Source organism: Balaenoptera borealis, assembly GCF_965194805.1.
Source record: "Balaenoptera borealis genome assembly, chromosome: 21".
Classification (NCBI taxonomy): Eukaryota; Metazoa; Chordata; class Mammalia; order Artiodactyla; family Balaenopteridae; genus Balaenoptera; species Balaenoptera borealis.
In genome coordinates, this window is record NC_138880.1 from 5,295,585 (window position 1) to 5,320,974 (window position 25,390).

General features: G+C 37.7%; 1 protein-coding gene across 6 annotated transcripts in view; it reads right to left on the reverse strand.

The window, feature by feature from the left end:
• Positions 1-25,390, reverse strand: part of NSD3 (nuclear receptor binding SET domain protein 3) — a 108,197-nt gene that overhangs the window by 21,348 nt on the left and 61,459 nt on the right. For 4 of the 6 annotated variants that reach the window (XM_082374642.1, XM_082374643.1, XM_082374640.1 and 1 more), the window contains 9 exons: positions 23,805-23,905; positions 21,614-21,659; positions 18,534-18,664; positions 18,030-18,158; positions 17,265-17,391; positions 10,268-10,465; positions 9,634-9,807; positions 5,304-5,450; positions 1,873-2,029 (listed from right to left, as the gene is read on the reverse strand). In XM_082374642.1, the coding sequence (XP_082230768.1) occupies positions 1,873-2,029; positions 5,304-5,450; positions 9,634-9,807; positions 10,268-10,465; positions 17,265-17,391; positions 18,030-18,158; positions 18,534-18,664; positions 21,614-21,659; positions 23,805-23,905 (1,210 nt within the window). Of the gene's footprint in view, positions 1-1,872; positions 2,030-5,303; positions 5,451-9,633; positions 9,808-10,267; positions 10,466-17,264; positions 17,392-18,029; positions 18,159-18,533; positions 18,665-19,359; positions 20,714-21,613; positions 21,660-23,804; positions 23,906-25,390 lie in introns of those variants that run through there. The other 2 variants (XM_082374644.1, XM_082374645.1) reach the window with 2 other exon arrangements.

A 25,390-nucleotide genomic window follows, 5' to 3' on the forward strand; every position in this document is an offset into this window, starting at 1 on the left:
AGACTATTAACATTAGATGTTTTTTCCAGGTAATAATAAAAACATATTATATCTAGATCTACAGTTTTTAAAAGTTGTATAAACACACGGAGAGATAATGTATATACTGTTTAACATGCTTCCTAAAATTAACTATATATTGTGGATACCCTCCCATGTTACTATACGCACCTGCATTATCCTTCTTTTGGCTTCCAGGTGTTCTACAATATGGATACACTACAATTTATTTGACAAATACCCTAATGAATGAACATTTGTATTATTCAAATTTTTGCAATTAGAAATAATACTGCAATGAACACCCCTGTAAGTACATTTCTGCCCATCTGTCCAATTCTTTTCCTTAGATAAATTCCCTGAAGGGGAACTACTGGGTCAAAGGGATGCACAGTTGCAACTCTGATACATGATGCCTTACTTGTACAGGAGCACTTGTCTCCCCATGCCCTCCCGAGCTGCAAAATTATTACTCTTAAACCTTTGCAAGTCTGTTAACTGAAAAATAAACTCTTTGTTTTTAATGTACATTGATTTTTAGTGAGGCTGAGCATTTTTTACATGTTTATTTTCTATTTGCTATTCTTTTGCAAACTGGCTCTTTCTCTTCTTTGCTCCTTTTTCTAGGGAAGGTATTTTTCTTTTCTTACTGAGAGTAGAAGAGTTCCCCTGGTTTGATATTTGCCTTTTAAAACTTTGTATCTTTTGCCATAAAGTATAAAATTATTTATGTATTCAAACTGTCCATTTTTTAAAAAGAACTTAGAGGTTTCCCGTCATATGTTAAAAAAAAAATAGTTGGGAGAGGAGCTTCTCAATGCCCCTTATCTCAGCTAAAAATGAAGTTTTTAAGGTTAAATAGGTAAGCAAGCAGTGTATTTAAAACAGAGAAAATGACATAGCCCTTGTTAAAAAAAATTACAGTATGTTTGAAATTCTACAGAAACATATTATACTTAGGATTCTAATTGAAAAGCAGAACTCTACTGTGTGTGTGTGTTTTTTTTTTTTTAAACCAAGGATGGACTTACACTGACACATCATAATCACCTAGTTTACCTTAGAATTCACTCTTGGTGTTGTACATTTTATGGGTTTAGACAAATGCATAGTGGCATTTATTCATCATTATAATATTATACAGAGCATTTTCACTGCCTTCAAAGTCCTCTGTGTGTTCTCTTGAATAGTATCTATTTTCTTAGTAAAATTATAAACATATGCCTCAAAATGTAGAATGTAGAGTTTAAAAAAACATATCGTTATTCCTGTTCAGTTAAAGGCTTGTTAAAAACAGGTTTCTTAAAAGGAGGAAGATTTATTAAAATAATGGCAATCACACATACTTCTTGCTTCATTCCCTTAAGATCTAAAGGCTCCTAATGAAATAACCTCTCTCTTTAAATTCTAAAAAGCTCTATCTTTGCACACAATTTAGAGCTTCTAGCTAGAACTATAATGGACTAGATTTAGGGGTAAAAAGAGCTATTTTGGCCAGGATATTAACTCTTAACTTTATTAGAAATCAGAAATTAATATAAATCTAATTAGAGTGCAAAAAAAAAAAACCTTCCCTACTCTCCACATGAAACCTTTTATTCTAAAATCTATTAGTACCATAGTTCATTAGGAAAAAATAACTTTCAGAACTTAAAAACAAAAGTCAACCAACTAATAAAAAATATCCAACAACCACTAACCTTCCCAGTCTTCTAAAAACCCAGACTCAAAATATGTTTCTTCTCTTTCTTTTTCTAAGGAAGTTGCGGCACTGTGCTGCCTTTTCTACCTATCTCCTAGCCACTTTGTGTACAGGCTATGAACTACTGAACAGTGACTGAATACTTCCTCTTTGTCCTTGGAAAAACTTGCCTGTAATTTCCCAATTTGACCCAAACAATCTGCTTGTAATGTAGTTTCTTGCCAGCTTTACAGTCATTGCAATTCCAGCAGCCTTCTGGCATCTCTATGCTCAGGCACTCCGGGTGGAAGGAAGCCGGGCACGACTCACAGCAGAGCAATCTTCCACCTTGAAACAAACAAACAGTCTTAATAACTGAGAAAAGAGGAAAGAGAGAGAGACAAGAGAGAAAGTTATCTTTCACCTGCATTAAATTTGATTCAGATTGAGGGAAATTAACAAAGGGATTGAGTTATATTTTAGTGATGGATTAAAATACAAAGCAATGAACAGACTTAGCTGAAGTAGCGCTTTCCAGGGAGGGCTTCAGTGGCCAGAAACTCAAAGCCTTTGAGTAGTAGGAAAAACATTACTCTTTATTCCTCTAAAATGTGGGCTATTGAGGTACCAGTTTAGCAGGCAGCTAAGACTATTAACATATGACAAATAGATGCATAAAATCTTTAGACTGAGTAGATTTGAGAACAGATTTTCAGAGAAATATGTAGCAACTCTCTTTTCTCCTTGAGAGCTAAGAAAGCAAGGAATGGTCATCTTTGTATTTTAATCCAGTGGCACAGTTAACTACATCCCTTTATAACAACATTAGCAAGAATGAAAACAGCCAATAGGTTGACCAGTACTTTTTTCTTCCCATGTAAGAATACAAAAAAGGAAAAGAATCTTGAATTGGTGATTACATTATCATTACCTTTTCAGTGAAGACAAAGAAAGTCAAACAGGCTATATAGCAGTGGTTTGCAACTTTTTCATCACCAAGGATCCCTTTTCCCTTCCTCATGGATCCATATATTTTCAAATATTTTATCAAACAAAAAACCCACCAAAACCAAAAAAACATTTTAAAAGTAGCAATTATTTTCTTCTGTTTTAATTAACCAAAGAAATATATAACAGCCAATCAGAGCTTCTGATGCCAATAACAAAACTGGTATTATCACATTAAATTGTTAAAAGCATAGCCAAATATAAAGAAACTCACGCCACTGTATTTTACACAAATGTCTGATTCTGTTAGACTTTCTGAACTATTAACTATAGTTCAGAATTTTGTTTGTAATATTTTCTGATGTCATATTGAGAACCACTGCTTTACAGCATAAAATAATAAGTATCAGTGTAGAATCTAGTACCACACACAAGGAGATGCGTCCAAGTACCCCAGCAAAATCCTCTCCTTTAAATACACAGAATGATCTCTGGATCAAGACCGAAGCAGGTGCGGCAAACAAAACAATATTATTTTTAAATCCAAAAAATTAAAGAGATTTCAGGGGAGAAATCTCTTTATTGTTGTATTTTCTCTTTATTGTTGTATTTCAACAAGTGACAGAAAAGAATGTTAACCACTGAAGATGAAATGCAATAAAGACATTTACTGAAAAAAAAAAAAATCTTTCCATTAGAAAACCAAGTCTACAACCCATGAGTGTACTGAGATTTAAAGTCTCATAAGCAAAAGGTTAAGAGCCCTCAATACAACTTTATCAAATCACATGCTCCAACCTTTTGAGGGTTTGCTATCAATTTTCCAGAAAATCTTGTCTTCCTGTAGACTTTCAAACTTCTAACTGATTAACATAAAAACAAAAAGAAAATCCATACACAATCAGTGATGAATTAAATTACTATATTTCCTCTGCTTAAAAGCTTTTACTTCAATCATTGGGATTTTCCCCTTTGTCTGCAGATCTCAATATGGATTAATTGTTCCAATTCTCCAACCTAGAGATTAGCTGCCTGAGTGCTCTTAGCCTAGGTAGGGAATTCTTCTGTAAGTTTAAAGTAAAATGAGATAATTCATTTTTCCATCAGAAAGAAATGACCGATAGGGAGAGCGGTCTTTGCAAATACCTTTAGAGGACAAGTGATTATTAGGGTTGGTGTGGAAAAGTCAGTCTGGCCATTTTTTAACATTATGGAATAGTCCTAAATTTTAAGTCTTATTTCAGAGGAAATACAGACCCTGAATCATCAGTGAAAATCATCACGATTTTTTGACAAAAATACACAAGGGAAATAGAAAAATAAAAATATGAACAATCCACCTTGGTGCTATGCAAGAAAACTGCTTTAGGATGCGAGAGAAGAAAGATATGGTTCAAGCTAAGCAAACAGAGGGCTCAAAATAATTTCAATTCATGTCAAGGTCAATACCGAGTACTGAAAAGAAAATAAGCGACAATTGAATTAGTCTTAATTTTATAAAGGCGCCAGCAGGAAAATAAGGCATTTCCTAAAATGCCTCAGGTAGTCTAATTTTATTGCACTATGGAATTAGTCAGACCCATGTCCATCTTTGTTTTGGAAACAGTTGGTATCACCAGTAAGATGCCATACTGTGACTTCAATGGAAAACAGACAAAAGAGTCAACAGTCTCTCCAACCTCCCTCTCCATGGGTTCTAATCAACTTGCTTAGTAATACTTTCTTTTAGTCATGGGTTGCCACTTCAGATGTCTGACAAACAGCAAACATACATCATCAGCAGGCAACACAAAGCATGAAAAAGAAAAAAGAACTAAATTTTCTTTAAAGATTCTGAGCCTGGCCCCAGATCATAATGGCAATGTATACAGGAAAAGGCTTTCACCTTCCAGGTTATTTTACCCTCTGGGATAATCACTCCCCAAATAATACATTACTGTTAAACCACTTTTTCCCCCTTTATTACATATAGGCTACATAAAGCAAAACACAAGATTTTTCTTCCATAGATTAAATTAACTTGGAGAATATAAATATACATTTAGCTCTTGGTTCTCAGTGGATAAATTATCTATTAGCAATTCTTCAATTCAGCTTGGCTGCCTTTCAATATCCAGTACTTGCAGCATTTTCCCAGCTGCCCACCAATGTCTCCTAAGAGAAGGGCAACTAGTTTTCATAGCACCATAACAAAAACATTTAAGAAACAAAATGATAGAATGTATTTCAGAATCAAAATTTTAAGTGTCAGTATCTTTGTTTCCCTCTATAACCTGTCTTGTTATTTACTTGAGAGTTAGTAACAAATTATATCATGTCTATTCTATTTAACATGAATGATACGGTTCTACATCAGGCAAAAGAGAAAGAGCCCTCAGAACATGCTTCTGTATTAAGCAGAATCCTAGTCTTTCAATTTTAATGATCTATAGATATATGGAAGGTGTGAAAATTTATTCAAGGAGAAGAGTAAGTAAAAATTTGTAATAATGGAATTATTTTAAGCCCTTTTTAATAATTTTGCAGCCATATGAAGACAGCCACAGCCACCAAGGTAGAATTTACCAAAAGCAACAGATGGTGCTTGACAGGCATACATTTCCCCCCTTCATTTAAAGAGAAAAAATAGGAAATGCAAAAATAAAAGTAAGAGATAAACTATTTTGATTATTACCTTTCTCACATTTCTTTTTGGAAGCTGACGAAGAAGGAATCATAGGTAATTTCATCAACTCTGCACGATTTGATTCGTTCAGTAGGTAGTGGGACTTATAGGCATAGGAACTGAACATGGGGTCTGAATGGTCCTGCACTATCAGCCCTATACGAGACAAACAGAAAGATGTGAGCTGCAATGAAACTACCCATGATTCCATGAGGAAAAAATAAACCAACACCTACTATGTAGCTGTGCTTAAAGCTGGGGGGGGAAAGAATATGAAGAAAAAGAAAGATCTGACAGACAAGGCTTTCCATCGTTATTAAAAGAAGTTTAAGCTACTCAATGCCTTATCCCTATATAGAAACCTATATACCCAGAAGGAAACTCCAAATTAATTTAAGGATGTAAACTGCTTTGACGTCATTCTGAAAACCCCCTCTGGAAAACAAAGCTACATTCCTTAAGGTTTAGAAGTACTATGACGACAACCCAAAGAACAAAATGATGTATCACTTAATTGCTGGAAATAAGAACTGTCCACATGACACAGTAGAGACCTGCTGGAAATGAGAACTGTCTACATGACACAGTAGACACCCTGGTCACCTTCAATACATCAAGCAGCGCTGAAAGGCAGAATTGGGCTTCTTCTCCTCTCTGCTCAGATCTCTAGATACCCTCAAATTCCAGCTTTCTCAGCCAGATAATGAAGCTTTTCTCTATCAGTATGATATACGATTTTAAAGAAGATATAAGTTGTTGAAGTTCACTGAGGTAATGCAAACATTTAAAGTTTTGTCCTGCCATGATAATAACTGACTTAAACGCTTACCAACTTAAGGGCTTATAAAAACAGTCCTTTCAGTCTACAATACAGCTGTCCTGTTGGAGGAAAACAGCATCTGCTCTAAACTACCCGTGACACCCACCCTTCCCCTCCCTCTCTCCTTCTCCTGCCCTGAGTTAAGTCCATCCTGTAGCTATGGCCACTCCTAAACCCAGGACCTCTGAGACCACGGAAACTTTCTCTCTTTGGTTACTGGTCAAATCATGACCGCAGTTTCACAGAGATCATTTTGAGAAGAGGGAAGAGGTTTGTTTTTAAAGGGGTGACCATTTACTATTTTCTGTGGATTTTATCTTCATTTGATGCTACCCTACACTGAGGCAGATTCAAGAAATATTGATATTTCTCATGTGAATGGAACTTGAAATTGCTAATCGGTAATACATAAGAATTTTCAAATAAAGGTTATATAATGTTGAATGAACATTTCATACGTTTAATAGAGAAAAGTGGTGCAATGGCTTTTAAATAAGAAAGAACAACTTAGAATATTAAGTAACTTTTATTTTACACCACCCTCCAGATGAAAGGAAATGCTGAAGAATCTATACTACACTGAAATGTAACTGAACACACCCTATGGCACCATGGCGGGCAGGGGAGGAGGAATGTTTCTCTAAATGCTGAAGCATTTCTAAAAATATTTCCAGATATTTCAGCCCTTAAGAATTAGCTTAATGATTTTAAACAACCAATAACCAAGAACTAAGACAAAAATCCTCTGTGCAGAGGGAGAAACTCTGTATGCGGCAAGAAACAAAGGCAAAACAAGCTAAGTTTTCTAACACCAAAACATAAACAATTAAAGTATCCCTTTTTATGTGTGGATTTATTACAATTAGATCTCCTTAAAAAAGAAGACCTCTATAAATTCTGATAAAAGAACACATATCATTTACTTCTGGAGAACTTTTAAGCCCTTCTCAAATCCCAACATCTGATCTATTTAGAATAAGTTTCCGTAAAATGCTGGAAAGGAAAATGAGAGTTTCTGCTAACTGTGCAAAGTTGCAGTTAAAATATTTGGGATTAAATAATCTTGCTCTTTAAAGAGGCATTTAAATACAGCATATCTTCCAGAATAATTGCCAAATTGGTAAGATGCAAATAGCATCCTGTTGTTAAAACATGAGTTTTCCCCTCATTTCCATTATCTCAAGTTTTTAATCAAGGCATATAACTTAAACTTAACAAAATGGCTAGAAGTTTCTCTAAGACTAGGTTCCTTGACAATGGGTCATTTTCTACCTATCTTAAAGGAAAACACCTGCTTTAAAGGTCACCCAATTATTGAATGAAATAGAGCAAAAGAAAATATTGGTTGATATACTTAACTGATGGTACTTGATTCAGAATATACTCCAAAGTAAGCCAACATGATAGTTTTAAACTTGGTATTTAAAAATGTTGGCTCAATTACTTACACACACACCCACACACACCAACACACACACACTCCTCCACCACTCCTAGTAAAAGTGAGTAAAAGTAAGTGCCTAGAAGGGTAGAATAAAATATTTACAAAGCGATAGAGACTTTATGTTATCAATGACACTCATCTATTTGAAAGTCTCTAAAGTTAGTCATTCAGTTGATAATTCAGTATTTTCATCCTATCATTACTTTCTTAGGAGTGGGGCGATGGAAAAGGCACGTGCTGACTTTTTCTTTGGCTAATACAGTGTGGCATGAAACACTTCAGACCTTCTTCCCCTGTACCATCCAGACTTCAGAGCAGGATGCAGCTGTCGTCACTACTCTACACAACACTTCCTTCTACTCGCAGACCACGCCGCGCACTTCCAAACTGAAAAATTCAAAGCAGTGTGTACAATGGACCCAGGTGGCTGCTATGAAAAGGACTACCATTTACTTAATCTTTTACCGTCCACCTCCTCTGGTTATTTTTTTTTTTTTAATGAGAGTTACAAAAGCAAAACAACTCAAGATCTATCATACTAGCTAAATTCTATTAAAAATACTCTATAGTACTTTCACCAAATTAAAAGAACTGTCTCCTAAAGCAAAAAAACAAAAACAGGGACTTCCCTGGTGGCGCAGTGGTTAAGAATCCGCCTGCCAATGCAGGGGACACGGGTTTGAGCCCTGGTCCGAGAAGATCCCACATGCCACGGAGCAACTAAGCTCGTGCGCCACAACTACTGAGCCTGCACTCTAGAGCCCAGGAGCCACAACTACTGAGCCCGAATGCCACAACTACTGAAGTCCACACGCCTGGAGCCTGTGCTCCCCAAGAGAAGCCACCACAACGAGAAGCCCGTGCACCGCAACGAAGAGTAGCCCTCGCTCACTGCAACTAGAGAAGGCCCGTGCGTGCAGCAAAGAAGACCCGAAGTGGCCAAAGATTAAAAAAAAAAAGATAAATAAATAAAAAACAAAACAAAACAAACAAAAAAACCAAAAACAAAACAAGATCCAAAACTTCATTTTCAGTATGGGCTAAATATAATCTAACAGGCCTGATATGCCACACAGTCCTTTCAAATATTTCACACTAAGGGAAGTTTAGAAAACTTAGCACTTATGATTAAACAAAAAAACAAAAACAGAAAAACCCTGCACTTGGGGATATTAGTTGGTTTCTAAAATGCTTACTAAACACTAAAAATTCTTTTATTATAATACAGCTGAGACGCTCTGTAAAGTTGGGTACTCTGTATCATATTCAACTGAAGAAGTTCTACTTTATATTACAAACTCAAGTTCACTGACGCCCTCAGGGACGCAATATTGTTTTGAAGTGATCAATCTTAAGTGGCAGACTTAAATATCAACAGCTGGCAAGTAAGAAAGCCTGTACTGCAGACTCTTAACTAATACACCACATATGTTGCCTTGGCTGTATTCCACCAGGTCTTCTTCAATGCCAGACCAAAACATGATAAAATACAACATCAATTAAAAAATAAATGTGCTCTTCTTGCCTTCCAAGTGAAATCTCAATTAGTTGAAAACTCTGGATTAAAGAATATGACATGGGAAGAGTGTACTTCGAATAGAAGAACTGTTTGCACAAGGGAAGAGAGCTGACCCTTGAACAATGCTGCGGTTAGGGGCGTGGACCGCCACGCAGTTGAAATCCCCTGTAAATTTAAGTCGCCCCCCCCCCACCTGCGGATTCCACCAACCTTGGATCCCGTAGTACTGGAGTACGCCGTTGAGAAAAACGCGCGCACAAGTGGATCTGCGCATTTCAAACCCATGTGGTTCAAGGGTCAACTGTAGATTAATCTTTTGATGCTCCAAATAGGAACACCAAGAACTCATCTATAATTCTAAGTTACTAAACAGATGTAGATTTTAGCTTAATTTATGGAAGAATTAATATTCTAACAGTTTGAGTATCTAATGTTATAAAAGGGACTAGTTACTGGAAGTGTTAATCTCTCTCAGGGATATTACTGAAACTCAATCTTAATGGGGAAATATGCCAATGAACCCAGAAAGACGTAAAGAGAAAGGGCTGACACTCACCTCTTGCACAAACGAAACAAAAGCCTACATTTACAGCAGAGGAAGAGTTACTGCTCCGTTTGGAATGATTACTACAGATGAGAACGTAGGAAGACACAAATATGCTGCCGGCAGCAATGCAAGCATCTCCAGAGTGGTAGGCTACTGGGCACCTCAAACATCTCATCATGCGACCTGTTGAAAGACAATCAAAAAGGAATCTATGTAAGAAAGAATCAGCTGCTATAAAATGAGATCTTTTGGGATCTGATGTGATGCTGGATAGTAATACAAAATCTTTTTCTTCCCTAGTTCAACTCTGCCGTTCCTATGCTGCATGGCCCCTAAATGCAGTGCTCATCTAGGGGTCACTCAAAGAAAAATGTGTCTGTGCCAGTGCTGGAGAGATGCTGGTCTCCAATACGGCACCTGTTTAAGGAATTTTCAAGGGTAATTTTGAACATATGGAATTTTCTTCTCGTGGTCTGAATTAGAACCTAGAATCCACTTATCTTACTATCTATTGTGGCTGAGCTGTAATAGCTATAGATAAACAGAGGGAGAATGCCTGATGTTCTTTATAATAATGTGTTTACTGTTTGCTACTGAACTTAAAAAAAAAAAACAACTGTCCCCTTCCTTAGCTCTGTTTTACCTTTACTTGCTTTGTGGATATCTTTCTCCATACAGCAGGCAGAGCAGCAGTGCTGGGGACAGCGGAATCCTTTTGATTCAAAGATGGCAGTGGGGAATTTGCGGACACAGGCTTCATGGTAAAATTTCCCACAAGCACCAACAGAGCAACGCTTCACGTCTGTACCAGACACTTTACATGAAAAACACGGGTGCTCTCCTGGAAAATTGGTGAGGAACACAGATTAAATAAAATCTGATTAAAGCATATTCCTTTTATTTTATTTTATATTTTTAATATTTATTTATTTATTTATTTATTTATTTATGGCTGTATTGGGTCTTTGTTGCTGCACGCGGGCTTTCTCTAGTTGTGGCGATCGGGGGCTACTGTTCGTTGTGGTGCACAGGCTTCTCATTGTGGTGGCTTCTCTTGTTGCGGAGCACGGGCTCTAGGCATGTGGGCTTCAACAGTTGTGGCATGCAGGCTCAGTAGTTGTGGCTCGTGAGCTCTAGGGCGCAGGCTCAGTAGTTGTGGCACAGAGGCTTAGTTGCTCTGCGGCATGTGGGATCTTCCTGGACTAGGGCTCGAACCCGTGTCCCCTGCATTGGCAGGTGGATTCTTAACCACTGCTCCACCAAGGAAGCCCGGCATATTCCTTTTAAATAGAAGCAGTCACTGACACCGAAGAGCTAACCCCCAAAGATTCTACTACTGCGTGTAAGATTTTTAACATACAAAAACGGCATTGAAAATAGTTAAATTAAAATGACTTAATAAAACTTGCTAGAATAATTGATTTGCTACAATAATTGGTCATCAATTTGAAGATATAGCACCAAAAACAATTTAGATCTCCACTTCTCACTTTATACTAAAATTCCATAGAAAATCTAGAACAGAATTTTCAACACCTGGCAGCTGAGAGTGGCAAGGTCTTCCCAACATAGAATAAAGAAATTACCAATAAAAAGGCAGATTCCATTAGATAATCACAATTTCCATTTGTAAAACAGACATAAAATGAAAACTCATAATCCTAATAAAAATAGAAAGTTGTATCTACACATCTTATTCGAACTGTAGAAAATCAAGGACAAAGAGAAAATATTAAAATCACCCACAGAAAAAGACAATTACCTTTAAAGAAGCAAGACTGCTGACTGAAAGAGAAAGACGGAAGGCAGAAAACAGGGGATGCTATCAGTAAGGGCTGAAAGAAAACTGTCACCAAGCCAGAATTCTATGCCCAGTGAATGTACTCTTCAAGAAGGAAGTGAAGTCAATACACACTGGGGAGAATTAATAAAACCAAAAGTTGGTTCTTTGAAAAAGGTTCATAAAACTGATATCCCTGGAAACAAGTAACTAATAAAAAAAGGAAAAAAAGCAACAATGTTAACATCAGAAATGAAAAATGATACATCACTACAAATCCTACAGTTGTTTAAAAAATAATAAAAGGATATCACTACATTTTTGCCAAAAATTTCGAAAATTTAGATAAATCAACAGATTCCTAGAAAAACAGAACTTACCAACACTGGCACAAAAATATTAAATAGAAAAAATGACAGTTCTATAATCTAAGAAATTGAAACTATAATTAGAAACCTTCCAACATTAGAAACCTTCCAACCAGTGGAGCCCAGGTGGCTCCACTGGTCAACTGCCAAACATGTTAAGAAAGAAACAATTAGAATGGAAAAGAAAAAAAAAAAAAAAAAAAAAAGGAACAAGTGAAAAACAAACAGACGTAGAAAAATAAATGCAACAAGGATTACAAAGGATTATGTTTTGTTATATAAAGAGTTCACATATGATGTTATCACTTATACGTAGAATCTAAAAGCCTGTGCGCCACAACTACTGAGCCTGTGCACCACAACTACTGAGCCTGCGCTCTAGAACCCGCGTACCACAACTACTGAAGCCCGCACGGCTAGAGCCCGTGCTCCGCAACAAGAGAAGCCACCACAATGGGAAGCCCGTGCACCGCAACGAAGGGTAGCCTCCGCTCACCGCACCTAGAGAAAAGCCTGCGCACAGACAATGAAGATGCGACCCAGCCAAAAAATAAATAAATAAAATCTTAAAAAAAGAAAATAACAAAACAGTCTCACAGATACAGAGAACAAACTAATGGTTACCAGTGGGGAGAGGAATCGGGGGAGGGGCAAGATAGGGGGCAGGGGATTAAGAGGTACAAACTACTACACATAATAAAATAGGTAAGATACAAGAGTATGTTGTACAGCACAGGGAATACAGCCAATGTTTTATAACAACTTTAAAAGTAATATAATCTATATTGAATCATTATGCTGTACACCTGAAACTAATATAATATTATAAACCAACTATACTTTAACAAATTAATCAATAGAAGATAAAGCAGAATCATGGGGGAAAAAAGAGTTCACATATGGAGAAAATATATGTAACATACACAAGAAAAGATAAGAAGACTTATAAAGAACTATAAATCAATATAGAAACGGCCTAATATAAAAGTGGGCAACAAGTATGAACAGGAAATTGACAGAAAGCAGAAAGACAGATAGCCAATTAACATATGCCAAAATGCTCAACTTTACTAGTAATCAGATAAATACTAACTAAAGCCACAAGTAACATTTAAAAAATTCATCAAATAGGAAAAAACTTAGAGTCTGATAATACCGATCGTTTATCAGGGCGTGGGGAAATGGGCACTCTTATATACTGCTGGTAGGAGTTTAAGTTGGAAGGAACTGTCTTAGAAGACAACACGGCAGAATCCATTCTAAAAGGAGACATTGACTTCCTGTGGCCTAGAAATTCTATAATACTCCTTGCTGTCTGTTTTAGAGGGAAGACTTGTACATATAAAAGGATGTTGACTGAAGCATTGTTTGCAACTGCATACGACTGAAAGCTGTAATTATCTGCCTTTTAAAATTAGGATTAGCGTTTTCCTTTTGTGTCTGTGTTACATATGGAAATCATAAGTGACTATTTATTTGCACATCATCTTTTGGGAAGTGTTCAAGTCTTTTGCCCATTTTTCTTATGATGCTATAAAAATTCTGAAGGAAAAAAAATACAAGGAATAGTTTTTTGTTTTGATTTTTTACAGAAAGTTATATTTGGTTTTGGAAGTACCTAACCATTACAAATTGGCTAAGTCGTAAAAATCGTTTAAAATCAGGACTTACAACTGTGATGTTCAAATTTTTGTTGTTGTTGTTTTTAACCGACTTTGTTGTAGAAATAAAGTAGAGCAGTGTTAAATTAGCTGAATTACAAAAATTCTTTAAAATTAGTACTTACAACTGTGATGTTCAAATTTTTTTTTTTTTGGCTTCCTTATACAAGTAAAACAGAGTACAGAAGGGTTATTTTTGTTGTTGATGTCCTGTTGCATATATATAATTTCAAATTATATTTTAACATATTGGTAGATCTGAAAGCAATAGTATTGCTTTGTTTTTTAATAAATTTATTTATTTATTTTTGGCTGCATTGGGTCTTTGTTGCTGCATGCGGGATTTCTTTAGTTGCGGCGAGCGGGGGCTACTCTTTGTTGCGGTGCACGGGCTTCTCATTGCTGTGGCTTCTCTTGTTGCAGAGCACGGGCTCTAGGGGCGTGGGCTTCAGTAGTTGTGGCTTGAGGGCTCTAGAGCGCAGGCTCAGTAGTTGTGGCTCACAGGCTCAGTTGCTCCGCGGCATGTGGGATCTTCCCAGACCAGGGCTCAAACCCGTGTCCCCTGCAGTGGCAGGCGGATTCTTAACCACTGAGCCACCAGGGAAGCCCTAAAAGTTATTTTTAAAAGAATACTATTGGACTTCCCTGGTGGCGCAGTGGTTCATAATCCTCCTGCCAGTGCAGGGGACACAGGTTCGAGCCCTGGTCCGGGAAGATCCCACATGCCGCGGAGCAACTGAGCCCGTGCGCCACAACTACTGAGCCTGAGCTCTAGAGCCCACGAGCCACAGCTACTGAGCCCATGCACTGCAACTACTGAAGCCCGCGTGCCTAGAGCCCACACTCCGCAACGAGAAGCCACCGCAATGAGAAGCCCACTCACCACAACGAAGAGTAGCCCCCGCTCGCCGCAACTAGAGAAAGCCCGTGCACAGCAACAAAGACCCAATGCAGCCAAAAACAAATAAATAAAATAAATAAATAATTTTTTTAAAAAACCATAAAAAAATAAAATAACTTCTAGAAATTTAAAAAATTAAAAGAAAATTATTTTAAAGTTTAAAAGGTTTGACTTTACCTAATGCATAAACTGCTCCACGTAAAAATGAAATAGGCTTTCACTTGCATAATGATCAAAGTAAGTCTAATATAAATGAAAACTGTTGTAATCAGTGGTACCGTCACACTAACAGAGCTGACTGAGCTATAAACCCCTGTGAGACTTACGTTTAGAGCTCCAGCATGGGCATGCTTCCACTACCCTCCCTCCTCACTAGCACATGGTCTTCCCTCAGAATAAGAAAGTAATAAGTAAAATTGCCTGCTACACATTTTATTCAAAAGGGCAAATGAAAATGCTTTCTTTCCAGAAATCACATTTGTCTTAAATAGAAAGTGGCAGTATAAGAACTTATCAGGCATGTATCCTGTAATACTTTTTACAAGTGAAGTGTTTTATCTTTTGATAAACAAAAAAAGACTTCGTAAATGATCTTAAACAATGGTTTGAAGAATCTGAGTTTTCACTCCTAATATGTTGGTAGTGTACCACATCGGTATCAAACTGATTTTCATGTGATAGTAAATATATCAAAAGCAGTTTAAAAAACAATTACTTTTGTGGTTTTGATTTGCAGTTCCTGGATTACTAATGACGTTGAACATTTTTTCATGTCTTACTGGCCATTTGTGTATTTCTTTGGAGAAATGTCTCTTCAAGTCCTTTGCCCAATTTTGAATTGGGTTATTTGGGTTTTTTCGGTGTTTTCTTCTAACAGTTATATAGTTTCAGTTCTTATGTTTTGGATTTTGATCCATTTTGAATTAATTTTTGTGTATGGTGTAAGGTAAGGGTCCAACTTCTTTTGCATGTGGATCTAATTTTCCCAGCACCATTTATTGAAAAGACTATCCTTTCCCCACAGAACAGTGTTTGCACCCTTGTTAAAAAATCATTTGACCATATATGTGAGTTTATTTCTGGGTTCCCTATTCTATTCCATTGGTTTATATGCCAGTACCACACTGCTTTAATTACTGCAGCTTTGTAGTAAATTTTGAAATCAGGAAGTGTGAGTCCTCCAACTTTGTGCTACTTAATTGTTTTTAAAGCAAATTTCCTTCTTAAATTTTCTGATAGTTGTGTACCCAATTAGATTACATCGAACCTTTGTTGGCAGAATTCTGCTGCATTCTAGAGTTAGAAGAGAAGCCCTAAGAGTGTTTTAATACTGAGGTCCTTCCTATCAGTAATTTATCAGGCTGCAAATCTGAGTGCTTAATGGGGCCAGGCAGATTACATCAATGACTGAGTGACAGGGTTTTAGAAAAAAGTGTCTGGTAGGGAACATGGGGAACAAGCAGTATGTGCCTGATCCATGTTAACACGTTCAAAACTCACTCTGAGGGCCAAATAAAACGATGTGCAGATAATCTGACCCTGAGGCTGCCCGCTGGCAAACTGTTCAAAAGCTTTACTGCAGAGCCTAAATGTGGTAAATAAAATGATATTTTACATAGGGAAAAATATAAGTTATTTGTTTAAAACAGCTTGTGTAGCTTAATTTTTGCCTGTGTATGTAGGTGAGTGTGTGTGTGTGTGTGTGTGTGTGTGTGTGTGTGTGTGTGTGTGTGGTCAGGATATGTGATATATGATCCCCATCCTACTGAGTCAAGGTGGCAGAAGGCAATGGTAAAGGGCAAGGACTCTGGGGTCAAGCTCTGCCTGCTGGGCCTGAACCCCAGTTTCACCATGTGTGTCTTTGTGACTCTGGGCAAGGTTGGAAACCGAACTCTCTAATCCTCAGTTTCACAGTCTGTAAAATGGAAACAATAATAGTATCTATCTCATAATGTAGTGAGGAGCAAATGAGATAAGAAGATAAAACGCTTAGTACTAAGAGCACCTGGCATTTAGAAAGTATTTGGTTAAAAAAAAGTTACTGTTCTAATGGAATTTAGAATATACAAAGGATTTTTGGAGGCCTACAAGTAAAAAAGAATAAAATAAGTATCTATGAGAATCCAAATAAAGGGAGGAAAGGAGTAGGAAAATAATAAGGTATCAAAGGTAAGGTCAGCATATCGTAAATACTTGACAGCCAATTGGCTCACAGTTCCTCACAGCAAAACCAAAACAAAACCCACAAAAACATGTGAACATGGTTCTTAGAAGCACTACCAAGCCATCTCCAGGTGACTTTTCACTTACCTTATTGGTACAAATTAAACGATTCTATTTTCTGCTTTCCATGACTTAACTAGAATCATGGCTACACAGAGAAGAAATATAAACTTACGTATTTCTTTCTCTGTACGTTATTTTGACAGGTGGCAGTCTATACATGGGGTACAAGAAATAAATGGTGACTCCAAAACCCCCATATTTTAAAAACAATTTCTGATAGCTCCATCTTTCCACTAAAAATACAATCCCCACGGTTATAGTTTGTGATGGACACTTACTCTGGTCTATAAAGTCAAGGGATTTCAAACCAATTTATTGAGCACAAAAATCTCAAACCCAACTGAAAAATAATTCACTCTACAAACTTTGTAGAGCTCTTTAGATAAAACATAAATACATCTCGATGATTTGACAGATTTTACGGTAAAGGCACTAGTGGGAGGAAATCTGACAATAATATTATGACCTGCTCTTTTGATCTCAGGAAGCCTAATCACTGGATGGTCTTAATTTGTTGGAACAGCTATGGGAGAGGAGATACGAGCTACATAAACATGGTAAGAGAGTGTGACGTCATGGGAGATGTGGGCACTGCACGTGCTCCACCCTCGCCCCCATCTTCTCGCATCTACCAGGACGCTCACCAGTTTTGCATTCGACGCAGATGAACTTTCCATCCAGGAACGATGTCAGTCCCAGGCACTCCAGGTGGAAGTGTCTGCAGCATTCTCCCTCACAAGGAATCAGAGAATCCCCAGAGCTCTCACAGATCTGTAACATGGCAAAAACCCCCCAGCTGTTCTCAAACTGTAGCAGGCATCAGGACCACTGGGGGGTCTGTTAAGACACAGATTACTGGGTCCACAGTTTCTGATTCAGGGGGTCTCGGGTGGGGCTCGAGAATTTGCATTTCCAATAAGCATCCTGACAATGCCAATGCTGCTGGTCCTTGGCCCTCACTTTGAGAACCAATGAACCAGATAACTATTTCCAGACCCAATATGCATAAAGTTTAAAAGTTATACTTGATCTTTTTATGACTGCTCCTTTGGAATCTGCATACTTTAACTTTTCTTCGCAGTGCAAAGCAGTATTTTTCAAAAAGGGTAAATACACATTAAAAACTTTAATACCAACTTCAATTTAAGAAGATGTTTTTGAAGTCAGCCATCTGCCATTTACTTTCAATTAATAAGGGAGTGTCACAATGAAGACTGGCACTTACACGTGAATAATAAGTATTCCAACTCCGAAAGGGAAGAAAAGAGCCAGAAGTGGCTTTTACATCTGTAGCTTTAAAGTAGTATCATAACTTGGAAAGATACTACCCTCTCCAACGGGAGGGAAGTGTGTTACCAGCAGGATGTTACAGCATTTGCTTCAAGCTGCAGGACAGACCGCCTGCCTACCTGACAGACAGTGTCCTTCCTACTCATTCCAGTGCCTCTTCTTGACAAACTGGAATCCACGGACTGCACATCAGAAACATCTGCATCTGCAGTAGCCGAAGGGCTATCGACTTGCTTTCCAAAGCCTACCTACATGGAAAACAGAACACATTTTTAAGAAAAACAAAAGTTTCCTCAAAATTAGGTGCTACGAAAATCCTAGTAAGACTTGCTCAAAGAAACCTTCACACAACCCCTTCCTCCTTTCTTTCTAAAACCCCTGGATTCCCAATGTCTGGTGTTTTGAGAGAAACTGTTACAATTAAAAAACTACGCTCCTGTTATGTAAGAGATCAGCAAAATTAAGAGACCTGTAAGTTACAAAATGACCAAAATGATTTCTTTACTACCAGCATTTAAAAAAAAATTCCCTGTTCTCGCCGAAAAAGTTAGGCAAAGCATTACTTGGTTGCTTGGTTAGGCAAAGCGAGACAACACTGCGCCCAGGCCCTGGGACATATTTACCTGCAGGTCACTCAGTCCTCTGGAATCGGAGTCAGACGTGTCTCTGTACGTGGAACTAGCCATTTCTACATCAGTTGAGGCGCGGCTCCTTTTCTTTAGAGGTTTACAGGAATCTGAAATCTCGCTGGCACCTTAATACAACACACCGAAATTAATCCTAAAATAGTACTTAAAGTTTGTTGTTTTAATTTTTTTGTGGGAGAATATTTTCTTTCCCCAAACTCATCTGTAGTGTGAAAAAAAGCATAGCTCTCTTTGTAACACTGAAGTCACGAGTCAAAATTTCATAAGCTTCTGACCTTCCTGATGGTGAGTGATGTAATTTACAACCGCTCTATTAAAACACTTAATTCCGTGCTCCTGCTCTAAAGCTATTTTCGGGCAACAGAGCCCACGTTCCAACCTAAAAACCAATTCTATCAAAACTGTAGGACAGCTGATCGATTTGGAGCAATGCAAAGAACCATTCAATTTGGAGGGGGAAGACATAAAACCCAACACACTGTGTAGCTTACAAATATGGTCGCAGAGACACCTCCATCTTGTTTTTATTAGGGATGTGACAAATCTTTGATTTGTATTCGATTCGTACACGGATAGTGCCATTTTCCCCCGAATTTTGCAATTCCGTTGATTATTGCCCCCCAGATAAATCCTGGATGTTCACAATTGTTCATCTGAGACTTCCTGGGTGAAGGGCATTTACTGTGACCATTACAAGTGCTGCAGCACAGCTACATACGTCATGCCATCTAGGAGGCACAGTGCTGAGGGCTGTAAACAGACAATGTTCAAGTGCAGCCAAATCACGAAGAGCTGGATGAGAGGCCTCTGTGTGGACTTGGTGAGGGAAGGAATAAATATGAAAAAAAAAAAAAAAAAAAAAAAGGCAGAGAATAGTGTGGAATTTTTTTTTTAAAACGGTGTGTAATACAAATCCAGCCAAAACAATAGTGCAAAAAGTTACAAAGCAACAATCTCTTGGGCTAATGCAGTATAGGCTATACAGAAACAGCCACGATGAAATGTGCAGATCAGGCACGGTGAATACCAAGGAACCAAGGAGACGGTTAATATTTCAACCCACAGTTTGTGTTTTGGATTTTTTTTTTTTTTCCCCCAAAATTTCCATACAACAAACAGACATCTAGATCAGCCCAGCAAGCTATGGTGGAAGTGTGCAGTCCAGAAGAGACCATGGAGAAACAGGTCTCCCGAGGCCATGAAGATCCGCAAAGGCTGACGGGAGCAGCACTTGGTGTGTGGCCACGGTCTGTGGAGGAGGATGTGGACCTCGTCAGACTGCTCAGGTTACTGGAACCTCGTTATCACATCCCATCCTACAAGGTTTTCACTCAATGTTTCCTTACATCTACAAATGAGGGTGCCTGCCCGTGTTAACGCTGATTAAAAAACACAAGTACACAAATCTATCTCCTTCATTGCTGGTGTATGGACCCAGAACACCACCACAAAATATTTCCTTGGCCTAAAAGATCACTGGATTAACAAGGAGTTTTAACAGAGGAACAGGAGTGCTGTACTGAGAGGCTTTCGAAGGGAAACACAGGTACCGCCATTTCCGATGAGTTTCTGAAAATGCTAGAAAAAGAACAGGCTGCCGAAGGCAGCCACCACGCTGTTCTCCATGATAACGGCACTAATGTTAAAAAAAATAAGAGCTTTTAATGATTGTAATGTATACAGTTTGGGCTGTTTGGCAAAACCCTGCAGATGTGCATTAATGACGATTTAAAAAAAAAAAAAAAAAAAAACCAAAAAAACCCAAAAACAGTCCATGTTGAAATTGATCAGTGTAAGTTAAACGGTGGTTTTTAGGCTGGACCCATGATTTAAGCTGTACCCATCCAGCTCAGACAAAAAAAAAAAAAGAAAAGAAAAGGAAAAAAAAAATCATTTGAATGTTAAAGCAATTGTTCAGAGTCTTGAAAAAGAAACCAGGCAGGAAAATGCCAATAATGATGATTGGCAAAATCAAAATTGAAAACAAAGAAACTGTTTATCGAGCCGCCGACAAAGAAATCTTGCATGGAGACTACAAGTCTGGAGTTTCTGGGATGAAATTGTACAGGAATCTCAGTCCACAGTTTCCTCACTCGCTGCGGAGACGGAGCTGTCACTGAATCTGACAGAGCCCTGCACTCCCCGGTCCGCCGACCCTGTGGAATGGTGGAAACACAACGCAATCAGGCCTCCTAATCTCGCAGCGATCGCGATGTCTTTTCTTGGAGCTCCGCCAAGCAGTGTTCCCTCCGAGAGGCTGTTCAGTTCTGCTGAGGATCTCCACGGAGACCATCGCTGCAGACTTCTCCCCGAGAATGCAGAGAGGCTGGTGTTTTTTTTTTTTTTTTTTTTTTAAATAATGCAATTTGCCCAGAGTAAACTACAGGTATTAAATACAGTCTGATCTCACCAAAAACGCACGAATCATGCTATGGAGTTTGTACTGTAGTCAAATTGCACACAGAAAAGTACAGACTTAAGTTTAAGGTTTCTTAAACTTTGTGCATATCTCAAATAGATTCTGCATAAGGTCATTAAATAATGGCCATAAATATGCTACGAATCATTTTAATCTACAAAAAGATTTTACAGCACTGTAAAAATAAACGTGGCAAGATTTTTTTTTTTTCAATCAGGTTGTCTTGTCTGATTTGTGATAGTCCATGTTTGACCACTATTGACATAGCTACTATTCGGTATTCAGTCGAATACCAAAAAAAGTGGATTCGTCACATCCCTAGTTTATAAACCAGTGAAACCCCAGAATCTTATGGAGAAAAGTTGGAAACAGTATCAAGCCTACGTGGTGTTCTCCAATTTACCAAAACAAATGAGACTTTCCACATGGAGGCACAGAATAAGGTCAATTCTAAAAGACACACACGCACGCATGCGCGCACACACACACAAACACGGGAATACTTCAATTTCACACAAATCATCGACTGAAGAGCGACAAGTGATTTACAGAGACACACAAAAATACATGAGGTACAAATAATTCTTTAAAATTGGTTTTAATCAAGGAAATGCAGAGCAACATTATAATAACTCACCTTTTTGTAATCCAGTCTTCACTGTAGCCTGAGGAACTGTTTCAACCTGTTTGGACAGAAAAATACAGCATTAACGGGGAATTTTTTTTCACTTAATTAACAGAGGGAAAAAAATAATACTTCGATCAATCTACGTAATGATGAGCGATTAATGCATCTGAAATCTGGACTTGGTCCAGATTTTCTGGTAAAGTTCTCTGTCTCAGGGTCAGGGAGGGTTTAAATCCTAGCTGCCTGTGCTGGATGCCGAGTGACAACACACAGCCACACGCTTTTGAGCGAAGACCTTTCCCACCATTCCCTTGGTATATGAGAAGAACACAAATACTTTCCTCAGTGTCTGGGAGGCAGGAGAGGGGTTGTTTCTGCAACCAGCCCCGATGTTGCTATAAACCCCTCCCGCCCCAAAGACGTTAGGATAAATTTTTACTTACTATGATACTCAGGTTAATGTAACTCACGCCACTTTAAGACCCTTCCGCGCCTGCACTCACATCTAAGTTGCTGGGAATCAGGACCCTCTCTGTAGAGAGCGCTACGGGGCTCCATACAGCTGGAAGCTCAATGCTTTTGCTGCTAGTACAAACTTAAGAAAATAAGCTTGTGATACTGCAAAAGCACTTTCTTGAGTGTCTTATGAACAGTGTCTTGATCCTACATTAGGAGAGCGAGATCAGAAGTTATTCTGCCAATGTTTATGTAAAACACGTGGTAATTTGAGGATTGAACCGTTGGAATTAAAAGAAAGGATGCCGTTTGGAGGAGGTTCCTGCTTAAGCTATGAACTGGATTTTATGTTTCTCTGAGATGTGGTGAAATATGCATGTTCCAACACATTTTGTAAATATTTAAGGATTATTCTAAGCTTTTTAAAAAATTTTTTTATTTTTATTTTTTACAACAAGTAAAAAAAACATACAACAGAAGTGCTTTTATAAGATACAATTAATAATACAAATATAAAATCTTCTAAACAATCACTGGTATTGTTTTACTACTAACTATAAACACAGTGGCATTAACAATCGGTCCCATTTTTTGTACTCATTCTCCTTATTAATTTTAGACTGACTGGTCACAGACTGAATTTGGGAACGAGCTGGCAAAATCACAACTTCATTTTGGGAAGGAATACTGGAGATCTGCAAGAGGTTAGAAAGATTTTTTGGAATATAATTTCCTAAGTATGAAAGCTAATTATGATAAATGAATGACAAATTAGTATATTATTTAAATTTTTGTTAAATATCTCTGGGAAAATTGTTTTACATGTCTGATGATACCATAGAGTACCCACAAAATCAGCTCTTAAGTTTGGAAGTTTAAAATTCTGAAGGAAATAATTTAAATAGAAAACTTCACATTCTTCCATATTTAAGTGGTTTTAAAAATATAAAGCTTATTGGAACTAATACTATTCACAATTCTTTTTGTTTAGTAGCAGCTGTCTGGGTATAAAACTGGATATTCTTTCACTTTAACAAATTAAGAAAAATTCTGACTGTGAATTTAAGTTAAAGGAGTTAACGATTTCCAAAAATTTCTTTGAAAAGGTAATTTAATATGCCTATTGCTGTATTGATTACACTGGCTGAATACCCTTCAGTCAAAATGCCCCTCCTTTTTTTTACGTAAATAGTGTGTATCTGATAACCCAGTAACAGGTGAGTGCCATTCCACTGGGAAAATAACATTCCAAAAAATCTGTGATACCAACAGAAAAACCAGATCATCTATGATTATCTGTTTATTAAATAAAACTCTTATAGTTAAAATAATTTGGTCTGTTTAAAAAATAAAAATAATATATACCAGCAGCTTAAACCAAAAATTTAAATTTAAAAAAAAAAAAAAGGGAACTCAATGATGGTTCCAAATAAAAATCACGAAAACATGAAATCATTTTGCTCGTAACTGATATGTCAAAATCAATGTGAGGAATTCTTTAAAAGTCTTGTACCACTGGCTTCCCATCTCCCGAAGCCTGATTGTTTTCTGTGAAAATGCTTGAAGCAGCATCACAGGGATGGTTGTATTAGGACTGGGCACTGGGATTCACCAGGACAGAAGCATTAGGTAGTCCGGAAAGGAAAGCCAGTGTGGGGGGGAGTCTCTCTTTCTTTTAAGACACCAGCATAAGCCACAACACTCACAAATACGACGGTTAACCCTCTACATGTGGGAAGCCAACCTGCTCCTTTTTGATCTTCTTCTTTGGCACGACCTCAGTGGATTTCTCTGATTCGGAACGGGTTCTAATGGATCTTCTCTGTTGCTTCTTTTCTACTGAGCCTAAAAGATAATTCAAACGAACAGACAATAAAACCTCACTTGAGTAACTGACATCCAAGTAATTAAGACCTGACCAAATTCCTTCCTTTTCTTATCCATTACTTTTGGTCTTTTAACTATAACTCATTAAAAAACTATTAAACACTTGGGAGTACATAAAAAAACTGTATAGATCAAATTGTAAAAGCTGATGGGTTGGGACTTCCCTGGTGGCGCAGTGGTTAAGAATCCGCCTGCCAATGTAGGGAACATAGGTTCGAGCCCTGGTCCGGGAAGATCCCACATGCTGCGGAGCAACTAAGCCCGTGTGCCACAACTACTGAAGCCCGCGCACCTAGAGCCCGTGCTCTGCAACAAGAGAAGCCACCATAATGAGAAGCCTGCGCACTGCAACAAAGAGTAGCCCTCTCTCGCCACAACTAGAGAAAGCCCACGCGCAGCAACGAAGACCCAACGCAGCCAAAAAAACAAATAAATACAATAAATAAATTAAAAAAAAAAAAAAAAGCTGATGGGTTGAGACTAGGAGTCATAACGCACTCTGAACTATACAGATAAAGAGGGATTGGATTTTTAAAAACTGTAAAGTCAAACCAAAACAGCAGATAAACACATTTAGGTAATAATAATTGAAGGGATGAAGGTACTGAGGGGATGGATGAAAATGATTTTATTCTCAGTTGACATTAGGAAGTAATCGTCCAAAATTCAATCGGTACTATGCATTTTGCATTTTAGCAAATAAATTAATTCTACACGTAAAATGCTTACAGTGCTAGGTGCTGGTTTTGCTATTGTTATATCATTAACAACCAAAGGGAAAAAAGCAGGAAAGGCACAAAAATGGGACTAAAACTGAATCATTAATTTGACTATCAAGGGACTCGTATAATTTAGAAATAATTAGTCATGGAAAACTAGTTGAAACAAAGTATCAAGCTATTTAATATTAAATAGTGAAAAAAAAAGAAACTATGAAGATTTTTAAACAGTAAAATTCTTTGAAAGAAAACTCACATGGACCCCATTTTGGAAAGGATAAAACTTAAGATTGAAGGCTGCAATGTGAAGAAACACTAAGTCAGGAATGAATCACAGAATGATTCATTCTGTGACCCTCAGAAGGCATGATACCTTCTGCACAGCTGTTCTCCATCTTTTCAGTGCTTGGACCACCTAAACGGTCCTTGCTAGATAATAATCATCTTGCAGAAGCTACCTCAATGAAGTGTTCCATATCACCTGTATATTTTCTGGTTTCATTGTTCTTGTCTATGTGGAAAGGGCTTTCCTCACCTTTGTTCAAAGCCAAAACAAAGAAGGATCCCACTACTTTTTGGGGGGAAGGAGTAGGTAGTTTGATGATAATGTATTGTTTCTGAGCTGTGCTTAATTAATTTCTAGCAGAGAAGTCACAAAATGAAGGTCTCCTTTACTCTCACTCTTCTCCTTACAATGATGAAAATGTTAACTAAGACAACAGGT